The sequence below is a fragment of the Mus caroli genome, chromosome 15 (genome assembly GCF_900094665.2).
Source record: "Mus caroli chromosome 15, CAROLI_EIJ_v1.1, whole genome shotgun sequence".
Lineage (NCBI taxonomy): Eukaryota > Metazoa > Chordata > Mammalia > Rodentia > Muridae > Mus > Mus caroli.
The window spans coordinates 76881927-76905754 of NC_034584.1; the positions used below are offsets into that span (position 1 = coordinate 76881927).

Sequence of the window (23828 nt, forward strand, 5' to 3'; positions counted from 1 at the left end):
AAAAAAAAAAAAAAAAAAAAAGACTGAAGTTATGCTACATTGTACAAGGACAAACCTTGAAAATACTGCTAGTAAAATAAGCCAGAGACAAAAGGGCAAACATGAGTCTATATATATCTCATAACTAGAACATGCAAATTCAGAAACAGATTACAAGTTGGAGGTTATAAGGCTCTGGAAGAGCAGGAAAAAGGGAGTTCTTGCCTAATGTCTAGAGTTTCTGGTTTGGGGTAATGAAAATGTTTTGGAAACAGTGATAATGGCTGCACAACATTGAGAATATAATTAGTACCACTTAACTGTACACTTAAAAGGGGCTAAACTGACTATCTGTAATCCATCCATCTATATAAAACACAACTTATTAAAACAGCAAGAAAAATTAATATGTCTATACTAATTTTATAAAATTAATGTGTCTATATTAATTTTACATATACAAAAAACAGTTTGGCGATTTCTTACAGAGTCTACTGACAGATTATCAGTAAGCCATATATCTAACTATCCAAATGAGCTAAACTTAAGAAGACATGAAAACTCACATACATGCTTTATTTAAATTTGGTTTGTTTTGGGTTTTTGTTTGTTTGTTTGTTTGTTTTTATTTTGTTTTTCGAGACAGGGTTTCTCTGTATAGCCCTGGCTGTTCTGGAACTCACTCTGGAGACCAGGCTGGCCTCCAACTCCTCTGCCTCTCTGCCTCTCTGTCTCTCTGCCTCTGCCTCCCAAGTGCTAGGATTAAAGGTGTGCAGCAACTGAGATAGTAAACAGATCAACAGACTGGTGATATACCCTAAATTAAGTATTAGCAAAGCTGTAGGACTAGCAGAGTGTGGCACACACCTATAATCCAAGCACACAGGAAGCAGAAGCAGGAAAACCATTCCAAGTTTGAGTCCTAGCAAAGCTGCATAGCAAAGCCCTGTCAAGAAAGAAAACGACACTAACCAAGAACCTGTGAGGCATTGCTGTATGAAGGAACCAGTCTGAAAAGTCTACAGACAGTATGATTCCAGTTATGACACATTCTGGAAAAGGCAAAACTGCAGACAGTGAAAAAGATCTGTGGTTGCTAAGGATATAAGGGGGAGCCATAGAGCCAGGTATGGAGCTAGCTACCACAACCTCATCAGCGTGCAGAGAGGGCCCTATAGTCAGTCACTCTGTGTGAGGTCATCATAGTAAAATCATAAAATTATGTATTGGCAAATTCCAAAGAATGAACTCAAATATGAACTATAAATTTTCATTAATAGTAATGTATCAGTAATTGTTCATCAACTGTACCAAACATACCACATTAGTCTAACACATTAATAATAGGATGCCCTTCATGCCCTCCACAGGCCGCAGGCATTTACAGTATACAGACATTCATGAAGGTAAAAGGCTTGATGCTGAACAGCTTTAATCTCAGTGCTCGGGAGGCAGAGGAAGAGGCTGGAGGATCTACAAAGCAGATTCTAAGACACCTAGGGCTGATATATAGAGAATTCCTATCTCAAAAAAACAGACAAGAAAATACTAATACACAAGTAAATAAATCCTTAAAAAACAAAACAAGGGAATCAACTCATAAGTTCTAACTTTCACAAGCATGTCATGGCATGTGCACATTCACCTACACCATAATAAATAAACAATGCAATAAAAAATTTAAGCTAAAGAGAAGGTGCCAAAAAAAGTGAAAGTAGAGAAGGGATATGGAAGTGGCAGAGTGCTTGCCCAGCACACAAGACCTCACACGAGACCTTGAGTTCTATCTCCAAAATAGAGGAAACAAAAAATTACAAACTGAAGAAAAGACTGGTTAAAGAAATGTGAACACCAGGCAGTGGTGGTGCACATGTTTAATCCCAACACTAGGGAAGCAGAGGATATGAGTTTGAGGCCATCTTGGTCGACAGAGTTGAGTTCTAGGGCAGCCCAGGCTCCCTAGAGAAAACAAAAACAAACAAACAAAGAAACAAAGAAATGTGAGCTTTCATGAAAGAAAGAATATTTAAGAAAAGCCCTGAAAAGTAATAACTTCAAGAAATGGCTAATGGTCATAGACATGAACCTGGCAACTGAGAATGGAGACATTTCTGAATATCTACACATGACCCATACAAAATAAGGGATATGGCAAGAGCTGCATTTGAAAGACTTTATGGCATAAGACACTGGGGAAGAAGTTATTACCAGGAGGCTGGAAAAGCAACTTAAGGCAGGTCTTCCTCCGTGCCCACTGACTCACTTCCTTCAACTACATCTGCAATAGTTATAAACTGCCCCTGCAAGGGTTCCTCAGCATCTCTGCAAGGTACCTTCAACTCCCACACTTTAAACAGAGGTCTAGAAAGAAAATAATCATTATTCCTACAAAAATCAATTATAAGAGTATCACAGAGGAATGCTATTTCAATCAATATGTGAGCCCCTACTGTATGCCAGATACTACTCTAAGAACAGGGATTAAGTTATTTTTATCCCATGGAACTCATATTAGGGGAGAAAACAGGAAAGAGGCAAAATGTCACATGATGCCTTGAGAAAACACAGAGCAAAAAAGGAAGCTACCTGATCCCTAGGTAAGCATGGAAGGCTTTCTGCTATAGAGAAGGGAGTGGCCACATGGTATGAAGTTTTTATAACATACACATCTAACATAAGAGGAGGAAAACAGATTTTGGACTCTTATAAAAATAACCTCATATAATTTAAATCTAGATTATTAAAATGGTCAATATATAAAAACTGTCAAAAGTTATATTATTTACCAGATAATTATAAAACTTTCATTTTAAATTATTTTTCATTTACATTTGGTTGAATCAGTGGATGCAGAACTCACAGATACACACGGTCAAACCTAATGAGTCTTCTCCTCTAGAAACACAACATTAAGTGGTATTTTATAAAATAACATTAGGGGCCATCCAGAGACTACCCCACCCAGGGATCCATCCCATAATCAGCCACCAAACCCAGACACTATTGCATATGCCAGCAAGATTTTGAAAGGACCCTGATATAGCTGTCTCTTGTGAGGCTATGCCAGTGCCTGGCAAATACAGAAGTGGATGCTCATAGTCATCTATAGGATGGAACACAGGGCTCCCAATGGAGGAGCTAGAGAAAGTACCCAAGGAGCTAAAGGGGTCTGCAACCCTATAGGTGGAACAACAATATGAACTAACCAGTACCTCCAGAGCTCATGTCTCTAGCTGCATACATATGTAGCAGAAGATGGCCTAGCTGGCCATCACTGGGAAGAGAAGCCCCTACGTCTTGCAAACTTTATATGCCCAGTATAGGGAAACGCCAGGGCCAAGAAGTGGGAGTGGGTGGGTAGGGGAGCAGGGTGGGGGTAGGGTATAGGGAACTTTTGGGATAGCATTTGAAATGTAAATAAAGAAAATATCTAATAAAAAAATAACATTAGAAGTCACCTCCAGCCACAAAAACATTTTTAGAAGCTATTTTAGTTAAAATATTTATACTAGACAAACAATCATGACATTTCTTTAACATATTTTCATAAATAACTATTTCAATAAAAATAAATTTTCATATACTAGTTTAACTAGAATAAAAGTATACTCTTATGAAATTACTTTTCATACTGTTAGATTGGTAGTTAAATCTTATAGTTTAACAGAAATGTATTACAAGATGTCTATTTTAATAGAAGGTGAATATGCTGAATTAGGTCAACATAAATTGACTGGCTGTGGAATTAAGTCTTAATTCACTTAAAAAAAACTTATCTTTTTCCTCTTCTCAAATGGCTCAATTTAGAATGAACTAGACAAAGATAAAGCATTAGTTTGTTCTTCCCTAGAAACCTGTATCAGTTATTAATTTGCTAATGAGCTCAGATATAAGACTTCTACAAGATCAATGCTGTGACTTCACATTGGCAAAGACACGTCTAGAGCTGAATTATCACAAGTTTCCTAGAAAAGAATTTCCTAATGAACCACTAGCAAGTCTCTTAGCAGGTACAAATGGGCCTGTATCAAGTCTTATGAATATTCATATAAAAATAGACATAGGGAGGGTAGAAATAATACTTAATCTGTTAAGAAATATTTATTAAGGGCCAGGTGGTGGTGGCGCATAACTTTAATCCCAGCACTCGGGAGGCAGAGGCAGGCGGATTTCTGAGTTCCAGGCCAGCCTGGTCTACAGAGTGAGTTCCAGGACAGCTAGGGCTACACAGAGAAACCTTGTCTCAAAAAAAAAAGAAAAAAAAGAGAAAGAGAGAGAGAAGAGAAGAGAACAGAAGAGAAGAGAAGAGAAGAGAAGAGAAGAGGAAATATTTAACTTTCTCTTTGAATGGGTTGCATAAACACTTCTGCTACTATCAAGAATTCAATTTCAATTCATTTTTGTGAGATGTATGTATGTGTCCATGTAGTTGTGAATGTGTGAGCATTTGTGTACAGGTTTGTAAGGCCAGGGGTTGATCCCAGCGGGTTCTGCTACATACTAGTTACATATCCTCTGTGATTCTCTTTGTTGTGGGTGGGGGATACTCAGGAGAGAGCAGGACAGTATCTCTCACTGGACCTGGAGCCCAAAGATTTGAGACTGGCCAGCAAGCTCCAGGGATCTTTCTGCATGTGTCTGTCCAGAGTCATAGGCATAGACCACCATGGCACACCTGGCTTCTTATGTACGTACTAAGAATGTGGACCCAATGCTTACACAACAGGTACTTTATCAACTGAGTCATCTCCCTAACTCTCCCACTCCTTAAGTCTTTTTCAAGATTCCCATCTTACATACAGGTATGTGACAAACCAGAAGCATCATTACAGAACTTGAATATATAGATTTCTGCTGAAATTATAAAGCCAGATATTTTGATTCTGAAAATAAGTTGACTTTTTAAATTTAGTACGCAGCTGCCTGAACAGCATTCTTTAAAACTGAGTAAACTCAGCATAAATAGGCAAGTAACAAACTCATGGAACCCACTAATTCAAACAGGATCCTGAACAGTGAAAGCAACTGACCCCTTCCATGGCATAGTTCTTGGAAAGCTAGCAGCAAAACTCTATTTTACTTATTATTGACTTACTCAAAAATTATTTGCTGAGCATAAACGATATATCCTACAAGTTGGGAATGCAATGGTGCACAGTCCTTAACTTCTCACATATTGGTCCTTAAAAGGCAGTTCTCCATTCTGCTTTTCATCCCTCCAAGGATCCTGTACTTACATTACTGGCCAAGCTCTTTCCCTCTCAACTAGATTAAATGCAGAACCACATCACATACAGTGAAGAGCAGAACTCAGAGCCAGGTGCCCAACACCAAAAGTTGGCTCTGCTACGTACTAGTTATGTGCCCTTGGTCGTGTCATTCAATTCTTCCAGGATTCAGTTTGCTCATCCGGAAAACGGAAGATAACATAACCTAATTTTTTCTACTAATTAAATAAATATTTGTCAAGTACTGAGACTATCTAGCTTTTAGAATTTATGACATGAAAATTATTAACAACTTGAGTTTTTGGCCACTGGAATATCCTTGCCTATCGGTTTTAATGTTAAGGTAGATTTAGTGCTAGAATTTCCTGTAAGTCCATTTTATTTACACCAGTTGCTGTAGTTTAATGCTTCCTCTTATGAGGCTTTGGGCAAGGGGAAAACCAGAAGAGGAAGAAGAAAAACTCAGCAATTCATCACATGGTTACAACTCTCTCATATCTCCACCCCCAGCCTTTCTGACAGTGAGAAAAGGCCTCTCAGTCATAGATTACAACTCTCTTCCAAACCGTGCTGCATTTATGCAGATCAAGCACTCAAATTCAAGTTCAGTTTCACTGTTGCTCCTGACCACCCACCCTGCCATGCTCAGGAGCTCACTTTACTGTGGCAACATACCACATACTTTTAACTTTGGTCTTAAAAGAACTTTTCCTTGGCATGTTCCTTCCCCACTGCTTCTGCACAGCTCTTTCCTATCTGTCAGGCCCATTAAATGTCTCCTCCTCTACAGCTTTCTCTCATACTCTTTCCATTCTCAATCAAGAGGTAACAAGCCCCTTCCATGGGTCTCCTCTAGCTCTCATTACACCACTGTTATAGTCTTATAGATCTTTTGTACATTTTATAAATGTTAATTTTCCATGTCTGACTCTCCTACAGACATTGAACTCTAGGAAAAAGGAAGATATTTTGGTATTTCTTGTGCATAGAATAGAATCTACTTAGCAATCTTAACTGAAGTGAAATATTTTTCTCAGATGTAGTCCATTCCCGTATCTGTAGTAATAAGGGAATGGACTACATCTGAGAATGTCAGTTTTCAGCACATGCCAACCATACGTAGCAATTTTTTTTTCATTCATAGAAACACTTAATAAATGATACCAGTTATAATGTCTTTCACTCCCAACTCAAATTTCTCCTATGGAATATACTAAAACCCAATTCCACTTCCACAAAATCCTTTTCAATCAAAAAAATGAAACTCTATTGCCATTATATGTGTTTTTGCAATGCTGGAGATGGAACTTGGGGCCTTGTGCATGTTAAGCAAACACTTTACCACAGAGCTGCACCCTCAGGCCCTTTGTCAGGTTTAAACTCATTGGGTAGGGTTAGCACTGAATTCAATACAACATGCAGTTTTTCATTGTCTGCTGACACATGTGCAGGTAGCATAAACTGTTGGCTTCAGTGCTAGTCCAAGAGTTTGTAGGAGTCATCCTGCTCTTAAGAATATAATCCCCTGGGGCTGGAGAGACAACTCAGCAATTAAGAGCACTGGCTGCTCTTCTAAAAGGTCCTGAGTTCAAGTCCCAGCAACCACATGGTGGCTCAAAACCATCTTTAATGGGAACTGATGATCCTCTGGCATGCAGGTATACATGCAGACAGAGCATTCATATTCATAAATAAATCTTAAAAAAAAAAAGTTTCCAAACTGCCCTCCAGTAGGATAATTATTCAACACAAATGAGAGTACACCTGTTCCAAAATCCTCCAGAAATTCCCAGCTTTCTCCACAGAGCACAGAGTTCTTCAGCTTCTTCACCTAAACTACCAATACTCCTTCTGGGCCTCTCTGCAGTTGTTTTTCAGAGGAACAGTTGGCCATGTTTTTTGTGGTGATTTGAATATGCTTGGCTGAAGGAGTGGCACTAATGGGAGATATGGCCTTGTTGGAGTAAGTGAGGCCTTGTTGGAGAAATTGTGTCAACTGTGCGGGTGGGCAAGGAGATCCTCCTCCTAACCACAAGGGAGCCAGCCTTCAGATGAAGACATAGAACTCTCAGCTCCACCTGCACCTTGCCTGCCTGGATGCTGCCATGTTCCCACCTTGATAATAATGGACTGACTCTCTGAACCCTGTAAGCCAGCCCCAATTAAATGTTCTTTTTATAAGAGTTGCCTTGGTCGTGATGTCTGTTCACAGCATTAAGACCCTAAGAAACTCTTCAATATACCCTAGAACCAAGATTTTCATCATCTTGTTCCTATCAGGCCATTATTTCTTCCTCTGAAGTTTTCCCTACTCTTAATTTTAGTCACAGAAACACCCTGTAAATTTTCTTCAATTAATTTAAATTCAACATTAATACCTATGTGAAAAGACATAAAGTCAAAAAGCTTAACACAGCATCTTAGCCAAAAGACAAACTTGGAGAAATAAACATGTTGTGTATTACATAACCTCTGACCTACACTGACACAGACAGAGACAGAGGTTGAGGATAGGTCACAACAGAGCAATGGCTTGTGGGCAAAACAGTACTTTCACTGTTAAAGCACTGAACAGAACAAGACAGAAGCCAAAGCTAAAATAAAAATAATGCAAAATGGCTCTGACTAGCCTGAGAGCCATGTAAAGTGGTGTTTGGAAATATTTCCCAAGTCTTTTTTTTTATTTTTCCTGTAAGCAAAAGTTTTAGGTAGATAGATATCCAAGAGATAACAGAGTTGCTCTGCTAGGACCAGAGAAAGAGTGAACTTCACCCCCAAACCCCAGCCCTGCTGAGAGTAAAAGTGCTTCCCATCTCACTCTGGTGGTTTTATTTTGATTTGGTTTGAGACAGGGTCTTTCTCCATGAACCTGGTTGTCCTAGAATTCACTGTGTAGACCAGGTTGATCTACAATTACCAGAAGTCAGTCTGCCTCTGCCTCTCAAGTGCTAGAATTAAAAACACTCAGCTTTTCTGTGTGTGTGTGTGTGTGTGTGTGTGTGTGTGTGTGTGTGTGTGTGATTGTGTAGTTTCATGTACATTTGTGCAGGGGGCATATGAGAATCAGAGGCTAACCTGTTTGAGGCAGAGTCTCTGGTATGGAACTTTGCTGAGCAGGATAAGCTAACTGGCCAGCAAGTAAGCTTTTGGGCATTCAAAACTCAGGTCCTCACATTATGAGGCAGTGTTCTATCAACTGAGCCATCTTTCCAGACTCCAACTCATGCTTTCCTTTTGGTCCTTGTGTACATGTGGGTGTCCAGAGACCAGAGAATGACACTAGGTGCTTTCTTCAATACTTTATTTATTCTCTACTTTATTTTTTGAGACAGGATCTCTCTTGATTCAGTTAAATTGGCTGGCTAGCAAGCTCCAGGTATCCTTCTGTCTCCTCAGCAGTAAGATTACAAGTGTGAACACTACAGTGCCTGTTTTATGTTTTGGTTTTGAGGGTGGGTATCACTATGTAGCCTTAATGGACCTGGAACTCACTGGCCTCAAACTCACAGAGATCTCTACCTGCCCCTGCCTCCTAGTGCTGGGATTAAAGGAGTGTACCGCCACCACTGCCACCACCACCAACCACCACCCAGCCTAGAGTCTTAATTTTATTCCTAAATTGTTTTCAGATATAATTTACTCATAATAAAATTACTTATAAGCACAAGATCTAATCTTGAGATATAGATATCTAGAATAGAAGTTCTCAAACTATGGGGGCAGTGTATCAGACATCCTACATAACAGTAGCAAAATTAGTTATGTAGTAGAAATGAAAATAACATTATGGTTGGGGGTCACCACAACGTGGAAACATTACATGCATTAGGAAGGTTGAGAACCACCACTCTAGAAACTTATGTCCCCTCCTGCTCAACCCTCATCCACCCAAAGTAGGGGGAAGGAGGTGTCAAAGCCAAACATTGTAGCAAAGACTTGTAAACCAATCATTTGGGAGGTTGTAGCAAAAAGATCAGAAGTTGGCCACATAACAAGTCTGAGGCCAGCATAGCTACATGAGACCTGCCTATGAACAAAACAAAAAGTATTATCAATCCAATTCCTAATATCATGAGTTATTTTGGCTTACAAATAAGATGATCCATTTTTTAACTTTCAGCGTATTTGTGAGACCTCATCTTTATTACAGTATCACAGTACCAGTGGTCTGTTCCTTTTTATGGTGAGCAACCTTCCATTAAATGTATATACTAGTTTATCTTGCCCATGGACAGACATCTGGACCATTTCCAGGATCTGATTATTGTAAGAATAACTGCTATAAGCATTCTCACATATAGCTTAGTTGCAGAAAAATTTATTTCTTCTGAATAAATACCTAAAACTGAAACTGCAGGTCACAAGATATACATGTTCAACTTTCTAAGAATTTCTTACATTTTCCAAAATGGTTACATCATTTTACACATTCACCAACAGAATAGCAGACTCCTAGATGTACTGTTTAAGAAACTCTGCCTATGCTATAACCAAACTAGCATTCTGCATACACACTTCTACTATTTTAAGAACTTTACAGATGCACACCAAGAACACTTTTTCTTCTTATTCCATTTTCTGTACTGCTTATCTTCTGGTATTCATTCATTTCACAAACATCATAAGGGATGAGAAAAGGCTAGTCTAGTCACTGTTCTGGCTTGGAAGAATGAGCATTTTCAAGAAACTGAAGAAGAATGAAGGTTGCTGAAGACAGCAAGTGTCAAGACAGGCAGAAGGGGTCAGGTTTCTCTACAGGGTGTTATGGGAAACTTAAAATTTTCTAATCAGGAAAGAGGTGACTCTTATGTTCTGGACAAGGTGGGATAGAGGCAGATATGAATAGAAATAGAAGTCCAATGTTCCACTGAGTATGAGAATGGCACTAGGGGTAGTGGGGACAGGAGGAAAGAAGCATTATTACAGGACTTATATTATGAGACTGGACAGATGACTCTACAGCTGGAAGCACTAGCTGATCTTCCAGGGGACCTGAGTTAGATTCCCAGAGCCTGCGTGGCAGCTCACAATGGCAATCTGGCGCCCTCTTCTGGCCCCTGCAAGCACCAGGCACACATGTGGTAGACATACATGCGGTAGACATACATGCAGGAAAAAAAAAATCCATACACATAAAATAAAAATTAAATTAAAAACAACTTTTAAAAAGAAAATTATATAATGGAAATAGTACTGTCAGTAACTTGGTGATGAATTATAAGAGTGATACAATTATGACTTGAGAAACTGGAAAGGTAGTGGTACCACTGGGGATGACCTGTGGGAAAGTTAATCCAAATAATGAAGGTAGAATGATTATGTCTTTTTTATTTTCATGCACTGTGGATAGCGAGTATGGATAGGGACTAGCCAGAAGAACTTAAGGGAGATCATTCATGGTGCCTGCTAAAGGCTTCAGTAAGGAGAAATGTCTGTCTGCTTCGAATTGTCTTAATAAAAACTGCAGACACCTAAGTGTAGTGGATTATGCCTATAAGCCTAGCACTTATAGAGAATCATCATTAAGTTCAAGGACAGCCAGGGGTACAAGAGACCCTGTTTCAAAAACCAAAACCAAAACCAAAAAAAAAAGGCAGAAAACATCCACTGATGTTTATATTTAAAATTTCAGATTGAGGTGCTGAACACCAGTGACTTCTATATATCTTATAGCTGCCCTTGCTTCAAAAATAGAGGGTCTCAACTGAGTGGAACTGAGCTGGAAGGATGTTGAGAAGCAAGGGCAGCTGTTAGAGGCTCTGGCAGTGGGTGATGCAATACAGAGACAAGCTCGTCCTAGCTAGGAGGCTGACTAACTGGTATCTAAACTGCCTTTTGCTTCACTTTTCAACTATGACTACAGAACTTAAGAGCCAGAAGAAAACTCCCAAAAAAACAAGCACTAGGGGCTGGAGAGATGGCTGGCTCAGCTGTTGACTGCTTGCTGCTCTTCCCTAGGACCTGAGTTGGCTCCTCAACACCCACATTAGGCAGCTCACAACCCGCCACCCCAGCTCTAGGAGATTCACCACCCTCTACTAGCCTCCACAGGCACCTACACCAAATACACACTACAAACTAGATTAAGAAAGAATAATCTAGTTTAACCTTATGACTTTACAGCTCAGAAAAAAATGAAAGTGATTTACACTGACAGTCAAAGGTGGGGGCCTGCTCTTTGCCAGCCAAAGTGCTTACCATGTAAACATGAGTACATGAATCTGATCTCTAGTACCCATCTAAAAGCTAAGCACATAGCTGTTCACCACACAGACATATACATGTGCATCTACACACATATACATACATATGACATAATGTACTCCAATTTTTAAAAATTCACCAGGGTATGTTGGTCATGCATGCCTGTTATGCCAGCAATGAGAAAGAGGCAGGTGGATTTCTGTGAGTTCTGGTTGCCTAGTCTATATAGAGTTCCATCACTAACAGAAAAACCCCATGAAATTCCAATCTGAAGAAACATTGTGCCAGGCAGTGGTGGCGCTCACCTTTAATCCCAGCACTTGGGAGGCAGAGGCAGATGGATTTCTGAGTTCGAGGCCAGCCTGGTCTACAAAATGAGTTCCAGGACAGCCAGGGCTACATAGAGAAACCCTGGGGGGGGGGGGGGGGAAGAAACATTGTTATCAATATGAAGCAGTATGGACAAAGACTGTGTTACTGTTACTTTTCAGAAAGACAGTGTTGGCTTCTTAGACCCCACTAACTGGTTTCTTATCCTGACTGTGTCTTGGTCCACAATGTATAACATGGAGAAATGCTTCCTTAGAGTTCAGTTACAATGAGGCCTTTTAGGTATGGGGATAACTTTTGATGTTATAGCCACACCTCAGTTACAGGACAGCCCTGGTTTCACTTCTATGACTAAAAGTAAAAACTATTACTTAGGAAGCCTGAAAAATATTCACTGTGCCTAATAAAAAGTAGGAATTCTTAATTGCAGTAGTAGTACATGTCTGATCCTAGAACTCAGGAGGAGGAAGTAGGAGGATCAGAGGTTCAGGGTCATCCTCAGCCATATAGTAAAAGGCGAAAGATTTATACAATCTGAAGAGAAACCAGGGGCTGGTGAGATGGCTCAGTGGGTAAGAGCACTGACTCCTCTTCCGAAAGTCCGGAGTTCAAATCCCAGCAACCACATGGTGGCTCACAACCATCCATAACGAGATCTGACCCACTCTTCTGGAGTGTCTGAAGACAGCTACAGTGTACTTACATATAATCAATAAATAAATCTTTAGAGAGAGAGAGAGAGAGAGAGAGAGAAACCAGAGTATCCTCAGCTATGTAATGCGAATGAGCCAGCCAAGTGGGGGGGTGGGGGGGGAGGAGTAGGATCTCTTGAAATGAACAAGGGTACTACTTCTCCAGGTATGTCCTTGATTACTACTGTGGCTGGCCACATAAATGGGAAACAGGTTCTGTGTGTTGTTTTGTAAGTATGGGATAAAACACATTTGTTACAGAAAGCATATGTTTAATGGTGGTAGCAGACTATGAGAAGGGAACAACACTTCCTAGCAGTGGCCTTGGGTATTTTTTCCCAGATGTTCAAGGCCAAAGTAAATTACTTAACATTTTTTTACTTGTCCTAAAGATTAAATCTGTCTACGCAGCTGAGAGAAATGTCTACAAAACAGGGACCATCTTTGAAACCACTCTAAAGCAGCATTCTATGTCATTATCGTATTAAGCTACTTTTCTTTCTTTTCCAGATAGACTTGCTCATGTAGCTCAAGCTGGCTTTAAACTCACAATCCTGCTTCTGTCTCATGAGTTCCCAGATTATAAGCAGGAACCAACACATCCACCTGTATTTTTTTATTCTCTTTGTTGCTATTACTATATGACATTTTTATTTACTTACTGTTTATAGTCTGTTTTCAGAGTGGCTCATTCTCTACCTGACCTACCACTTCTTCTACCTTTTAGTGTAGCCCATGAACATTTATTAATGCAAATGACATGACATATACAAGAGGATTTTAATCAACATTTAGGGATACGATGTTCAAAGGAACCATCTCCATATTGTATCCCAATCCTACAGAAGAGAGTTTCCCTAGTAGCTGGTATTTTTTTTTTTTTTTTTTTTTTTTTTGAGACTGGAACACTATGTAGACCAGGCTAGCCTCAAAGTCATAGAGGCCTTTGAGAGTGCTGGGACTAAAAGCATGTACCACCACAGCCAGCTCTATGTTCTTAAATCCATAAAGAACCACCAAATAAAGTCACAGCTATACCAACAACTCCTGTTACATAGCATATCTTCCTGTTAATCCTGTGCATTACCTCAAAGCAAGCACGGCCCTAATATAGGAAACTCTGACTTTTATTTGTCATCATGAGACTCTTTTCCTCTGTACTGTGGGTACCATGGTCATGACAAGCTCCTTGGGAAGCTTAGGTGTATCTATAGTTCACTAGCAGAGTACCTGCCTGCCTAGCACAATTGAGACTGCTCTCAATCCCCAGTATCACCTCCACAAGACTTTCAAGGGCCTAAAACTAAAAATACTACCCCCAAAGGAAGTAATGTTTAAGGCATCCTGGGACAAGTTCTGTTTTTCATAAATTTGTCAAAAAAGTCTCACTTAGCCAAAGTGAAAGCAATCATGACATGGTTTCTGAACACTGCAAACCAGTCACACAGGCAACAAGAAAGACAACCTTTTATGACTTCTCTTGCTCTTTCAGGTTATGTTTTCAGCTCAAGACAAAATGGCAGAAATAGATAAGAAAGAGAAACTTCTTACAAATTAAATCTTAGGCATCCCAGCAAAACTGGCCAAGCAAGGACAAACTGAAAATTAAGAAAATTCCCAAGGGTCACAGAAACCACCTTCCAGTATTTCACCCAGCTCCAAATTTCATATTCACCAGTTTGGTTGTTATTGCTTGTTGTGCTGTTGTTTGTTTGTTTGTTTTAAAGAGCCAGTAGAGCAGAATGACAGTAGGAAGCTAAGTATTTTAGGGCCACCCATACTAACTAATCTGCCCCTTGAGCAGGCCCTGAGTTAAAAGAAACCTGGTAACAAGTTTTGGGACCTAGGAGAGAAGAGTTATATTCAAGCTCCACCTCTCTCTCACTAGCTTATGTATTCTGTGGAGAAGGAATAATGAACTCTTAGGTCCACTGGGTAGACATTTTAGGACAGTTTAGAATTCTTTGGCCTAAGTCCATACATTGTTTTTGTTTTTAACGTAAATGTTAGCTTCCTTTCCTCTCTAAATTAAAACTTAAAGGCAATTTTCCTACTATCTTACCAATATAAGATCTCTCATATACATACATACATAGATATACTCACAAACTACCACAGTAAAGTTTTATAATAATTTTTTCATAAGCTATAAAACAAGCATAATACATACTTGAGTGTGATAGGTGCTTCTAATTTGAGTAACTGGCACTTTTTCAAATCATACAGTAAACATGAGGTTCTAATAGAAAATTCCAAATAACTCATCTGTATAATCTTAAGTGTTTCCTTATGTGACAGGCATGATTTTAACTAATATAAAAGAAAACCTTCTTCTAACACATACACAAGATAAACATTATGAGCCCATTTCGCCATCCACGTTTAAAGACCATCAAGGCTATACAGACCAAAATTTTTAAAAATGATCTAAAAAAAAATTGTGAGCTATATTTTATGGGGAACTGAGCAGGTGACTAAAATCAGGAGACAGAGGATCACTGGAAGTTCAAGGCCATTCAGGACTACATAGCCAAAAATAAAAAAAAAAGGCACAGGATATCACACTAAACATGTATCTCTCAAATATTATAATACTAAAAATCTTAAACGGCGGGGCAGTGGAGGTGCATGCCTTTAATCCCAGCACTTGGGAGGCAGAGGCAGGTGGATTTCAGAGATAGAGGCCAGCCTGGTCTACAGAGTGAGTTCCAGGACAACCAGGGCTACAAAGAGAAACCCTGTCTCGGAAAAAAAAAAAAAAAAAACAAACAAACAAACAAAAACAAAAACAAAAGTCTTCCACAAACAAGAGCAAAATCCAAGTTGGTCTAAGAGTACTTACCATTCAAAAGCATATGGCCCAGGGCCCTCACACACCAGAAAAATCAGTAAAACTAACGGGTTCTTCAGCATCTGCCAGGGAAGTACCCTGCTACCACTAGGAATAAACCGGGGATGCAAATCATTGACTGCATCCTGAGGTGGATATTAATTCTGCAAGCCTACTACATCGAAAAGCTAATTCTACTTTATCCCTACTCCAAGACTGAAATTGGAAATTTGAAGTTAGCCAAGTAAGAGTCACCTAAAAGATCTTGAAATAGCATCCCTTCCCCACGTGGAAAGGGCTTCCAACAAAAACAGACCCAATCATTGCATCCATATTTCCCAATTAGCCAGTGCTTTTTCGGAAAACTCTTATCACAAAGGAAAAAAAAAACATAATAATGTGCATTCAACATAAGCTAGACTGCTATTAATAGTGTGCGTTTTCTCTTCAGAAGCACAGAAAAGCACTGGGAATAGAGCACAAACTACCCTGACCAAGTTACTTCTCAATCCAGTGAGGCGAATCTTACATCTCTCAGAAAAGTTCCTATGATCAAAATGAGCGCACAAAACAGGAGTGGAAGAACCACCAAACCAAACTCAAATAAACCTTCGAAATGTCTGGCCTGCAAGGGAGTCTTTAACAGAAGTGTAATTGAGGCATGAGAGGGTAGGTAACTTGCCCAGGGCTACAGTTTATTTGGTGGCCAAGCGGGAAGTGCATTCCAGGCCTCCTAGATCGGAATTTAGTGCCCGTTTCCCAAGCCGCCAATGCCACCCCGTGTAAAATCTTTTATAAAACTCTTCACTTAGGCTGTTAGCATAAGGGTCCAATTATCATTCAAAGATCAGCCTGTTAGATAATAGCTCAAAAATTCCATCCATTTTATAGCATTTACCAGAGTCATCTAATCTCTGGAGGGAGAACGCAGAGCTCGGGTAGAAACCCCTAATTCTGATTCGTCCCCAAAGGAGTTGAATACAGGCAGGCAAGCAACACTGGTGTCCGCACCCACAAACCGTGGAGGAATCCGCAGCTCCCCCGCCCCCCGCCCCCCCCCCCGCAACACTAAATTCCATTCCCATCCCGGCGCACTCAAGACATCCCACCTCCCGCCGCAGGCCGGATAGCAAACTCTTCTATAAGCCACCACTTTTCAGTGAGAATGAGGAAGAGAGACTCAGAGCCTCGCCTTCCCATCCCCTACCCGCGAGAAAGAGCTCCTTCGTGGACTCCGCGGGACTCCGCGCCCTGCCCTGCTCACCGCGGCGGGGGAGGGGAGAGCGCCCCACACAGGAAGTGCATCCTGCGCCCCTAGCTCGCGCCCCGCCGCCGCCGGGTACCTGCCCTGGGCCGCGGGCAGGCGACAGGCAGCCGCATCCACATGGCCTCAGGTGTTCGCGCAGCTGCTCCGCCAGCCCCAGCCGGCCCCTCCCGGGCCCGCTCCAAGCCCGGCCCTCCACCACGGGTGCCTCGCCCCCAGCCCGCGGCCAAGAGGCCAGCAACGCCGGTCTCCGCGGGGCTGCCAAGAGCGTGGACCCCTCAGCACCTCAGGCCGCAACGACCAGGTATCTCCACCCGCAGCCCCAGAGCCTCCGGCCGCTCTGCCGTGACACCGGTCCTGGCCGTTGACCCCTCGGCAGCCCACGCCGGTCCCCTCAGCCCGCTCCGAGACTCCCGAGGCTCAGCACTTGCAGGGCGGGCCGGGCCACGACCTGTGCTCCCAGCAGCCAGCAAGAGCGGCGCGGCCCGGTCCCGGCCCCTTGGGCTGCCCTTTCTCCTCAGGCCGGGCGGCGGTTACCTGCAGGAGCCCCCCGGCCCGTCCCTCGGCCTCCGCCGGCGCTGGGAGGGGAGGGGGCGGCGGCGCGGCGCGGGGTGGGGGTGGGGGTGCCTCCACCGCCTCCAGCGCGGACGCCCAGGCCGACGGCGGGGCGGGCCGGGGCCGCGGCCCCTAGAGGCTCGCTCCGGCCCGCGCGCTCGCTGGCTCACTCCCCGCTCCGGCGCGCTTCAGGGAGGGCTCCCCCGGCTGAGGCCGTGGCCGCCTGGCAGGGGCCGAAGGCGGCTCGGCTCCGGGTTTTTTCTCTCCATTCTCCCAACACACAGGAAATAACAGAGCGTCAGGTGACGGCGCGCAGCCAATGAGGCGGCTCCGGGCCCCGGCGCGCGGGCGGGCGGGAGGGCGCGCGGCGGGGCGGGGCGGGCGCAGGGGGCGGGGCCGGGGGCGGGGTGGCGCGCGTGCCCACCCGCGTGTGGCAGCGTCGAGAGGCGCAGCGAGGAGACCCCTACTCTGCGGTCCGGGACCACGCGCCCAGTGCTACCTCCAGCCCTCCGCTTGAGGCTACCTTGTGGGGTGCCCCAGAGCAACTTTCTGGGGAGTTAGTGGCACAGAACCTTCTACTGGGATTTCTGGAGTTCTCCCAGAGCCTCCAAATCCGAAGTCGCGCCTTTGGCAGCCCGTGAAGCCCGTGGCAATTTGTATAGTTAGTTGAGCGGCCACCAGGGTGGCTCTCGCTTTCTTAACGTCCGCCCGGCCCAGGTGGGTAACATGGCCTGGTGTGTGCGGATGCACTCTCTGCCCATGGTGCCTACTGGGTGTTCCTGGATGAACAACAGTCTCTGACACTCAGTTTCCGCCGTCCTAAAAGCAAAGAAGCCAACCTCCCTCACGTGTAAAATAGACTTCCACACCAGTAGTCTGCAGTGGCGCTGAGATTCTGCACTCCTGGATGGCAGGCCCAGAACTGAAGTAAGAGATTTCCAGGGCCATGCCTCAGGCCCTAGCCAGCCTTCCCTTGTTTCTCAGATATCTTCACAGAGCAAAGGGCTAAATTTCTTCTTCCTCAAGAAAAATCTCATGTACAACCACCGTCTCATAGATCAGTGGTTCTCAACCTTCCTAAATGCTTTGACCCATTAATATAGTTCATATTGTGGTGACCCTAACCATAGACTATTTCAATGCTACTTCATAACTGTAATTTTGCTACTGTTATGAATAGTAATCTGTTTTCTGACGGCCTCCCCTGTGAAAGGATCATTCACTACCAAAGCTGTCCCAACGCCTAGGTTGGAACTGCTGCCTTAGATGGTGGTACCTACGGTGTGCCCACCCCTCTGCTATGCAAAGTGAAGCTAATAAGGAGAGGGTGAGGTTGGACTATTTATACCCTGCTTTTGGCACACTCAGAGACCTCTCCACTTTGGACCTCACAGATGCAAGAGGAAGGAGAAGGGTTTGAATTATGTGTCCCTAAAACTACTGATTCTACACTAAGCCTGCATCCAGCCTAGATGTTGGGGAGTCTGTGGCTTCCCCTCATAAAGCAACCCAACTTGAGAGGAAACTGGAATCCAAAACATGCTTTGGGTGTAAGGTGAGATGCTGACAGGAGTCAGTTGTGGTTGGTCTGGGGACCAGATTGCATATATTTGGGGTCTACAGATCCCTGTGGCCTGGCTCTTACCCTTTCACCTTTCATTCTATCCAGCCAGGGTACTTCACTCTCCCTAGCCTCAGGCCACCCACAGAGGGTCTGGAGATCCCAGGCAGGGCTAGGGATCCTGGTTCTAGGGACCCTGTCAGGAGGATGTGGTGGAGAAGGTAATGATTTCTCCCGGCCCACCTCATCAAGTGGGGGCTAGTCCAACCGTTCCATGGGATTTGACTCCCCTACACCTCTTTGACAACAGGCAAAGTGCCAAGCCCTTCCGGAGCAAAGCAGCAAAGCTGAATAGACCGCCAGGCCCTGCCCTCTAGCTGTTCCCATTGTTCTGTTTCGTTTTCAAACTCTCAGCCACTAAGGCTTTTAAGAGACCACAGCCTGGCTACTGCTAGTGTGAAGACTGCCATGAGAAAAGTGGGAGGAACTGGAAACATCTAAAGTTTTCTGCACCAAGGGGGGGGGGGGGGGAAGGAGAATGTAGATGTGCCTTCTTGGTGACTCAGTGTTGAAGGCATCCCCAGCCAGTTCATAAAGAAAGGGACACCATTCTCCCTCACCATTTCCTCATTCTCCCTTCTTCCTAGGTCTCACTTTGCCTCGGGGACAAGAAGGATACCAGAGAGCTCACGAGGAACAGGATGCAGAGAAACACTGGGTCCAGTCCCTGCCTCCTTCCCTACGGTAGCCCCCTCCCTACTCTTTCAGTCCCTTTCAGAACACTATCCAGGTGACCACCACATGGAAGCTTGCCCCATTCTACAGCCAGATCTGCTGGGACCCTACCATGTGCCTTTGAAGTATCACACAGAGGAAACACCTTCATTGAAATCATGACCAGCAGACAGGTAGTAGTGCTCTTGTGCTGTGTGGGGGCCTGGACAACTCATTTCTCCCCTCTGAGTTCCATGCCTGACCCCCTAGTGTTACCTCACTTAATAGGTACTGTGAGTATCTAATGAGAGCTGCACCAAGAATTCATGCAGTACCAGACACAACTAACTCTAACACCACCATGCACTGTGATTCACGCTTGGAGTCTCAGGATGCAGGAGACTGAAAGAAGGATATCATTGTAAAATGGAGGCCAGCACAACAGCTGAGCAGATAAAGCTCAGGGAAATTAATTGCTGCCCAAAGTCCTACAACTCAGGGTGGTTACTTTGTTTTGAGACAGGGTCTCAGAGGCTGGCTTCAAGTCATGATCCTCCTCCAGACTCAGCCTCTGGGGTGCTGGGATCACCACCCTGACAATACTACACCCAGCTTGCTTCCGCCTCTTGTATCCTCCTTGTCTCAAATGTATCCATCTCAGTCTTCTTTCTATACTTTGTAGTCTTTTAAAGAAAACAGTAAATGAGCTGTTTCTTTCTCCCGTCTCTCCTAACCCAGTCCACTCTAAACTACCTATTGAACGGAATCACTGTGTATCAATTCCAGAGGCAAAACTAATCCCTTCTCTCTTTCTCTGGCTCGGAGATGGCTTTTGGAAACCCTGTGTCACTCCTTTTATTACAAACTCCTCAGCCCTCCTCCAAGAACCTGGGCCACTCTGGGATTACAAATGGAGCCTTCTGCCTCTAGGTCACTGGTTCTGCTACCATCTGTCAGCACGGATTGATTGAGGAGACTGGCCCTGCTCAGCACATCAGTGACTTGTGAGAACTGAGCCAGGGTGTCTGCTTCAGCTGCAGGCTGGTGTCCTTCCCAGTACTAGCTGACTCTCTTGAGCAAGGGAACAGCCCTCACCTTTATCCCTCAGCCAACTCCTGCTCTCCTTTCTCTTGGGAGGGGCCACTGGCTAAAAACTCTGACCCACCAAGAGGACAGCCTGGATTCCTACTTCACAATCCTGGGGCTTCACCTCTAGTCTTGCAGCTTTCAAAAGTCTGTGGTCGACAGAAGGGGAAAGTGCCCCCAACACTATGCAGTGCCTGTCCCACACCAGGTATCTTCCCCAGGCCAAGAGTGGAGAGGAGATACTGAGTGTGCTTAGGCACACAGGCATGGCTTAATGCTCTGGGCATGCCTTTATTCCACAGGGTCACCTGCAGTCTTTGAGGCTGCAAGCTTCCTCAGGCAAGGTGAAGAAAGGCTTTAAAGCCTCGGGTGGGGATGCCCAAGACTGTAGGTGGAGGGAACTATTGCCCCTGCTATGGACAAGAGACCTATGCCCAAAGCAGTAGAAAGAGATGACAAAGATGTGGCCCTGCAAGGCCTTGTATCTTTCTTGTGAAGGGGCCTCTGCTCACCAGCTTGCCCTTCCACTCTGCCCTACAAGATCAAAGTCATGATTCCCACTAGTCCTACTGGGCTGTTTGTCTTTTGTTGTTGTTGTTATTGTTGTTGTTGTTACTGGACCTTCCCACCTCTGTCTGGTGTCTGGTACACTTTGCAAGAAAAGACAGCATATTCACAAAAATTACATATCGCTGATTATGAGACAGCCAGAGGATACCAGGAACGGGGCAGACTTCCCCTTACCACCCTAATCAATGCTCGAGAGAGAACCTGATGAGATTGATACTGATGTCACACCCCACTTTACAAATGCAGCCTCTTTCAGGCAGAGCTGGAATTATCCTAGGTCCCCAGTGATTGTACTTTTAACAGTCCAGCTTCCTAGTGCTCAGGGACTACTTGGAAAAGAGGCAGACAGCTGGCAGGTCCAAAGTCTCCAGGTGACCAGAAAAAGAGACCATAGAGAACAAAGGACTTGGTGGCAGTCTCTCTCCACAGTACACTGAGGCTCTGGAGACCGACCGTCTGTGGAACTGATGCCTAGCAGAGGTCATTTTACCACAGATGAAGAAGGACCCTGAAGGGAGACAGCAGGAAACATCAGCTCTCCACCCAGCTTGAAATCCACTGAACCACTGGGCTGGAGTCTGCCTGAGCAGCCACTGACATGGAAATACCAACACAGATCACAAAGCTGGAGACCAGTATGCTCTCACCAGTGTGTACTCTTCAGCAAATCACTCCTGACTTAAGGTCTCAACTTCTTTAATTGGGATCTGGGCCATAGGAAGCAAGTGTTCTTCCTGCCTCTGAGGAATGGGGTCCCTCCCCTAGGTGATGCTTTTTACTTCTCACTAAAAGCCTGTGAGGCACCAGTCATGATACTAAGCAGAAAGAAGCACACAGAGAGGTGAGTGACTAGTTCCAAGTGAGGCAGCCAACAGAAGGCAGAACTGGGACTGGTACCCAGCCTTCTGGCTCCAGAGCTTCCACGAAGTCACTCAGTGCTCGGGGTTAACGGTGAATGATCTGACTGTAGCGATAAAGGAGGCACAGTCTAAACATTAGCTCACTTAATCCTCGTAGCAAACCTGTGAGGTGGATACTGCTCGACCTTTTGCAGATAAGGAAACTGAGGTACAGCAGTTAGGAGGGGTCTGAGCTAAAAATCAGCCTGGCGAGTAGGGCTGCTAAGCCCCTGCATCGCTTCATCATGCAGTAACAATGGGAGGTTCCTTTCCATTGGGATTATTTCTGCTTGAAAGCTCAAGACTTTTAGCCACATCATTGTCTGGGCGCCACAGGAAGGCAGTGCCACATGCTGAGGCATGCTGGGAAAAGACTTTGTTCCATCCTGTTTTGTTGACATGCTCTTCATTTTTAAGCCTGAAACCCAAGTTTCCTGCTAAGAATGCAAACGGTGGGGAAAAATGCAGCCATGATAGCGGCCACTGCTTCTGAGCCACACTGTTTCTTTGGCTGAGGACTCTGTATGTGTCATTTAACCTCAGCCTTCACGAGGCCAGAGCATCGCCCCGGTTCATTTCTGAAGAGGTCCAAACTTGCTAGGAAGATGCTCAAAGATACAGAGCTACTAAGCAGTGGGTCCATCCCCTCCAAGTCTCTTGGCCACAGCAGCTGCCTTGCAGGAGGATCCTGGGGCTCTTGCACTAGATGTAATGGTGGCAATGGTTCTGTTCCGTCTTTCACCCTCACCTTGTCTAGGGCCCAGGTGGAGGGGTACAGAGCTAGGTGTTGCCTTCTCAATGAGGATGGCTCAGAAATGGGGACACTGATGTTCCTTCCCCCTCCAGAGACTTGGGAATGGCTGCCCTGCCAGCCAAACCAATTGTCTTCTAGAAAAAGATATATCATGTGAGAAGTCTCATTACTGCCTTGCATCTATCTCTCTGATAGCTCTCAAGGACAACTGCCAAGCACATGTGTGATGCCTTGGGAACAGAAAGCAGCAGGAATCATGGATTCTCCAACTCACCACCAGTCCTTGACTCCAGCCTCTCTTTTGTGAGCCACTCATCCCTACCGCCAATTCACTGCAGTCCCATGAGTACTTCTGCCTGGCTAAACAGTGTGCAGTGGCTTCCAAAGTCCCACTCTCCTGGACACAAAGCCCTCTCTTGGCTTAACTCGAAGTGCCAACCTCCACTCCCTTGTTTCATTGTCTCTGCCAAACCAAACAAGTTGTGTCCCTGGCCTAGCCTATTCCCAGAGGCAGAGGAGCCTGCCTCCACAGAGACTAAGGTATTTCTACCTTGCTTTTTCAGGTCCAACTCAAATGCTGCCTCCTTAATAACCATTCATTCATTCATTCACTCAACACTGGCTGAGTCTTTATCATATTCCAAGCATTGAATAAAGGGTCCTTGTTGTCATGATGTTTGTGGTCCTATGAGGCTTCATGTTGAGGCTGGATAAGTTCCAGGGAGAGGTGCTGCATGGACAAAGGCCCTGAGGCAGGAAGAAGCAAAGACAGCAGAAAGGGGGAGGAGGCAGGCAGTACAGGGCAAAGGAAAGTAGAGGTTCAGCCGCCTCACGGTGTGGTCACAGGCTTGGGACTTTATCCCAAGGTAAAAGAAGCCATGGGTTCTTAGACGGCACCACAAATCCACCTTTCCGGCTGCCCAAGCCTGCCACATCCCTGTCTCTGACCTTTGAGGACGATTTCACATCCTTCCTCCTAGGCTGAGCTCAAGGGCAGTACTGGCCTCTGACCAAATAGTTTCATCCCTATTAACTGACCCAGTGCCTGGAACAAGGAACTGTTCAGAAAGCCCAGTTGCATGACCTGCGTGACCACATATCCCCTCTAGGGGCAAGGCTGCCTAAGGGACCTTCCTCATTCTCTGTAACTCAAGTTACAGAG

General features: G+C 44.3%; 2 protein-coding genes across 10 annotated transcripts in view; one reads left to right on the plus strand and one right to left on the minus strand.

The window, feature by feature from the left end:
- Tcf20 (transcription factor 20) overlaps nucleotides 1–23828 on the minus strand; it is a 178330-nt gene that overhangs the window by 73646 nt on the left and 80856 nt on the right. For 4 of the 8 annotated variants that reach the window (XR_003835008.1, XM_021182819.2, XM_021182822.2 and 1 more), the window contains exon 1: nucleotides 17065–17351. The exons of the other annotated variants lie outside the window; for them this stretch is intronic. The gene's annotated coding sequence lies outside the window, so the exon portion shown is untranslated. Of the gene's footprint in view, nucleotides 1–17064; nucleotides 17352–23828 lie in introns of those variants that run through there. 8 annotated transcript variants of the gene reach the window in all.
- LOC110310130 (putative HTLV-1-related endogenous sequence) lies at nucleotides 16482–23340 on the plus strand. Of its 2 annotated transcripts, XR_003835009.1 has the most exons (4): nucleotides 16482–16831; nucleotides 18477–18637; nucleotides 19291–19551; nucleotides 22862–23340. XR_003835009.1 is itself a non-coding variant. In XM_021182823.2 (3 exons), exons 1-3 carry the CDS (start codon nucleotides 16648–16650, stop codon nucleotides 22971–22973), a joined length of 393 nt encoding a protein of 130 aa, XP_021038482.1. In that variant the 5' UTR covers nucleotides 16482–16647; the 3' UTR covers nucleotides 22974–23340. The 2 variants fall into 2 exon arrangements, 1 of the variants encoding a protein (XP_021038482.1); XM_021182823.2 differs by lacking the exon at nucleotides 18477–18637 and having other exon boundaries at nucleotides 19291–19387.

Excerpts from the sequence above, each read along its gene's own strand:
- LOC110310130 (XM_021182823.2), top strand. The coding sequence starts at position 16,648 with ATGGCCTCAGGTGTTCGCGCAGCTGCTCCGCCAGCCCCAGCCGGCCCC. Across the intron at positions 16,832-19,290 it reads CCTCAGGCCGCAACGACCAG|GTCTCACTTTGCCTCGGGGA; the intron begins GTATCTCCACCC and ends CCTTCTTCCTAG. Across the intron at positions 19,388-22,861 it reads TCCCTGCCTCCTTCCCTACG|CTCTCAAGGACAACTGCCAA; the intron begins GTAGCCCCCTCC and ends TCTCTCTGATAG.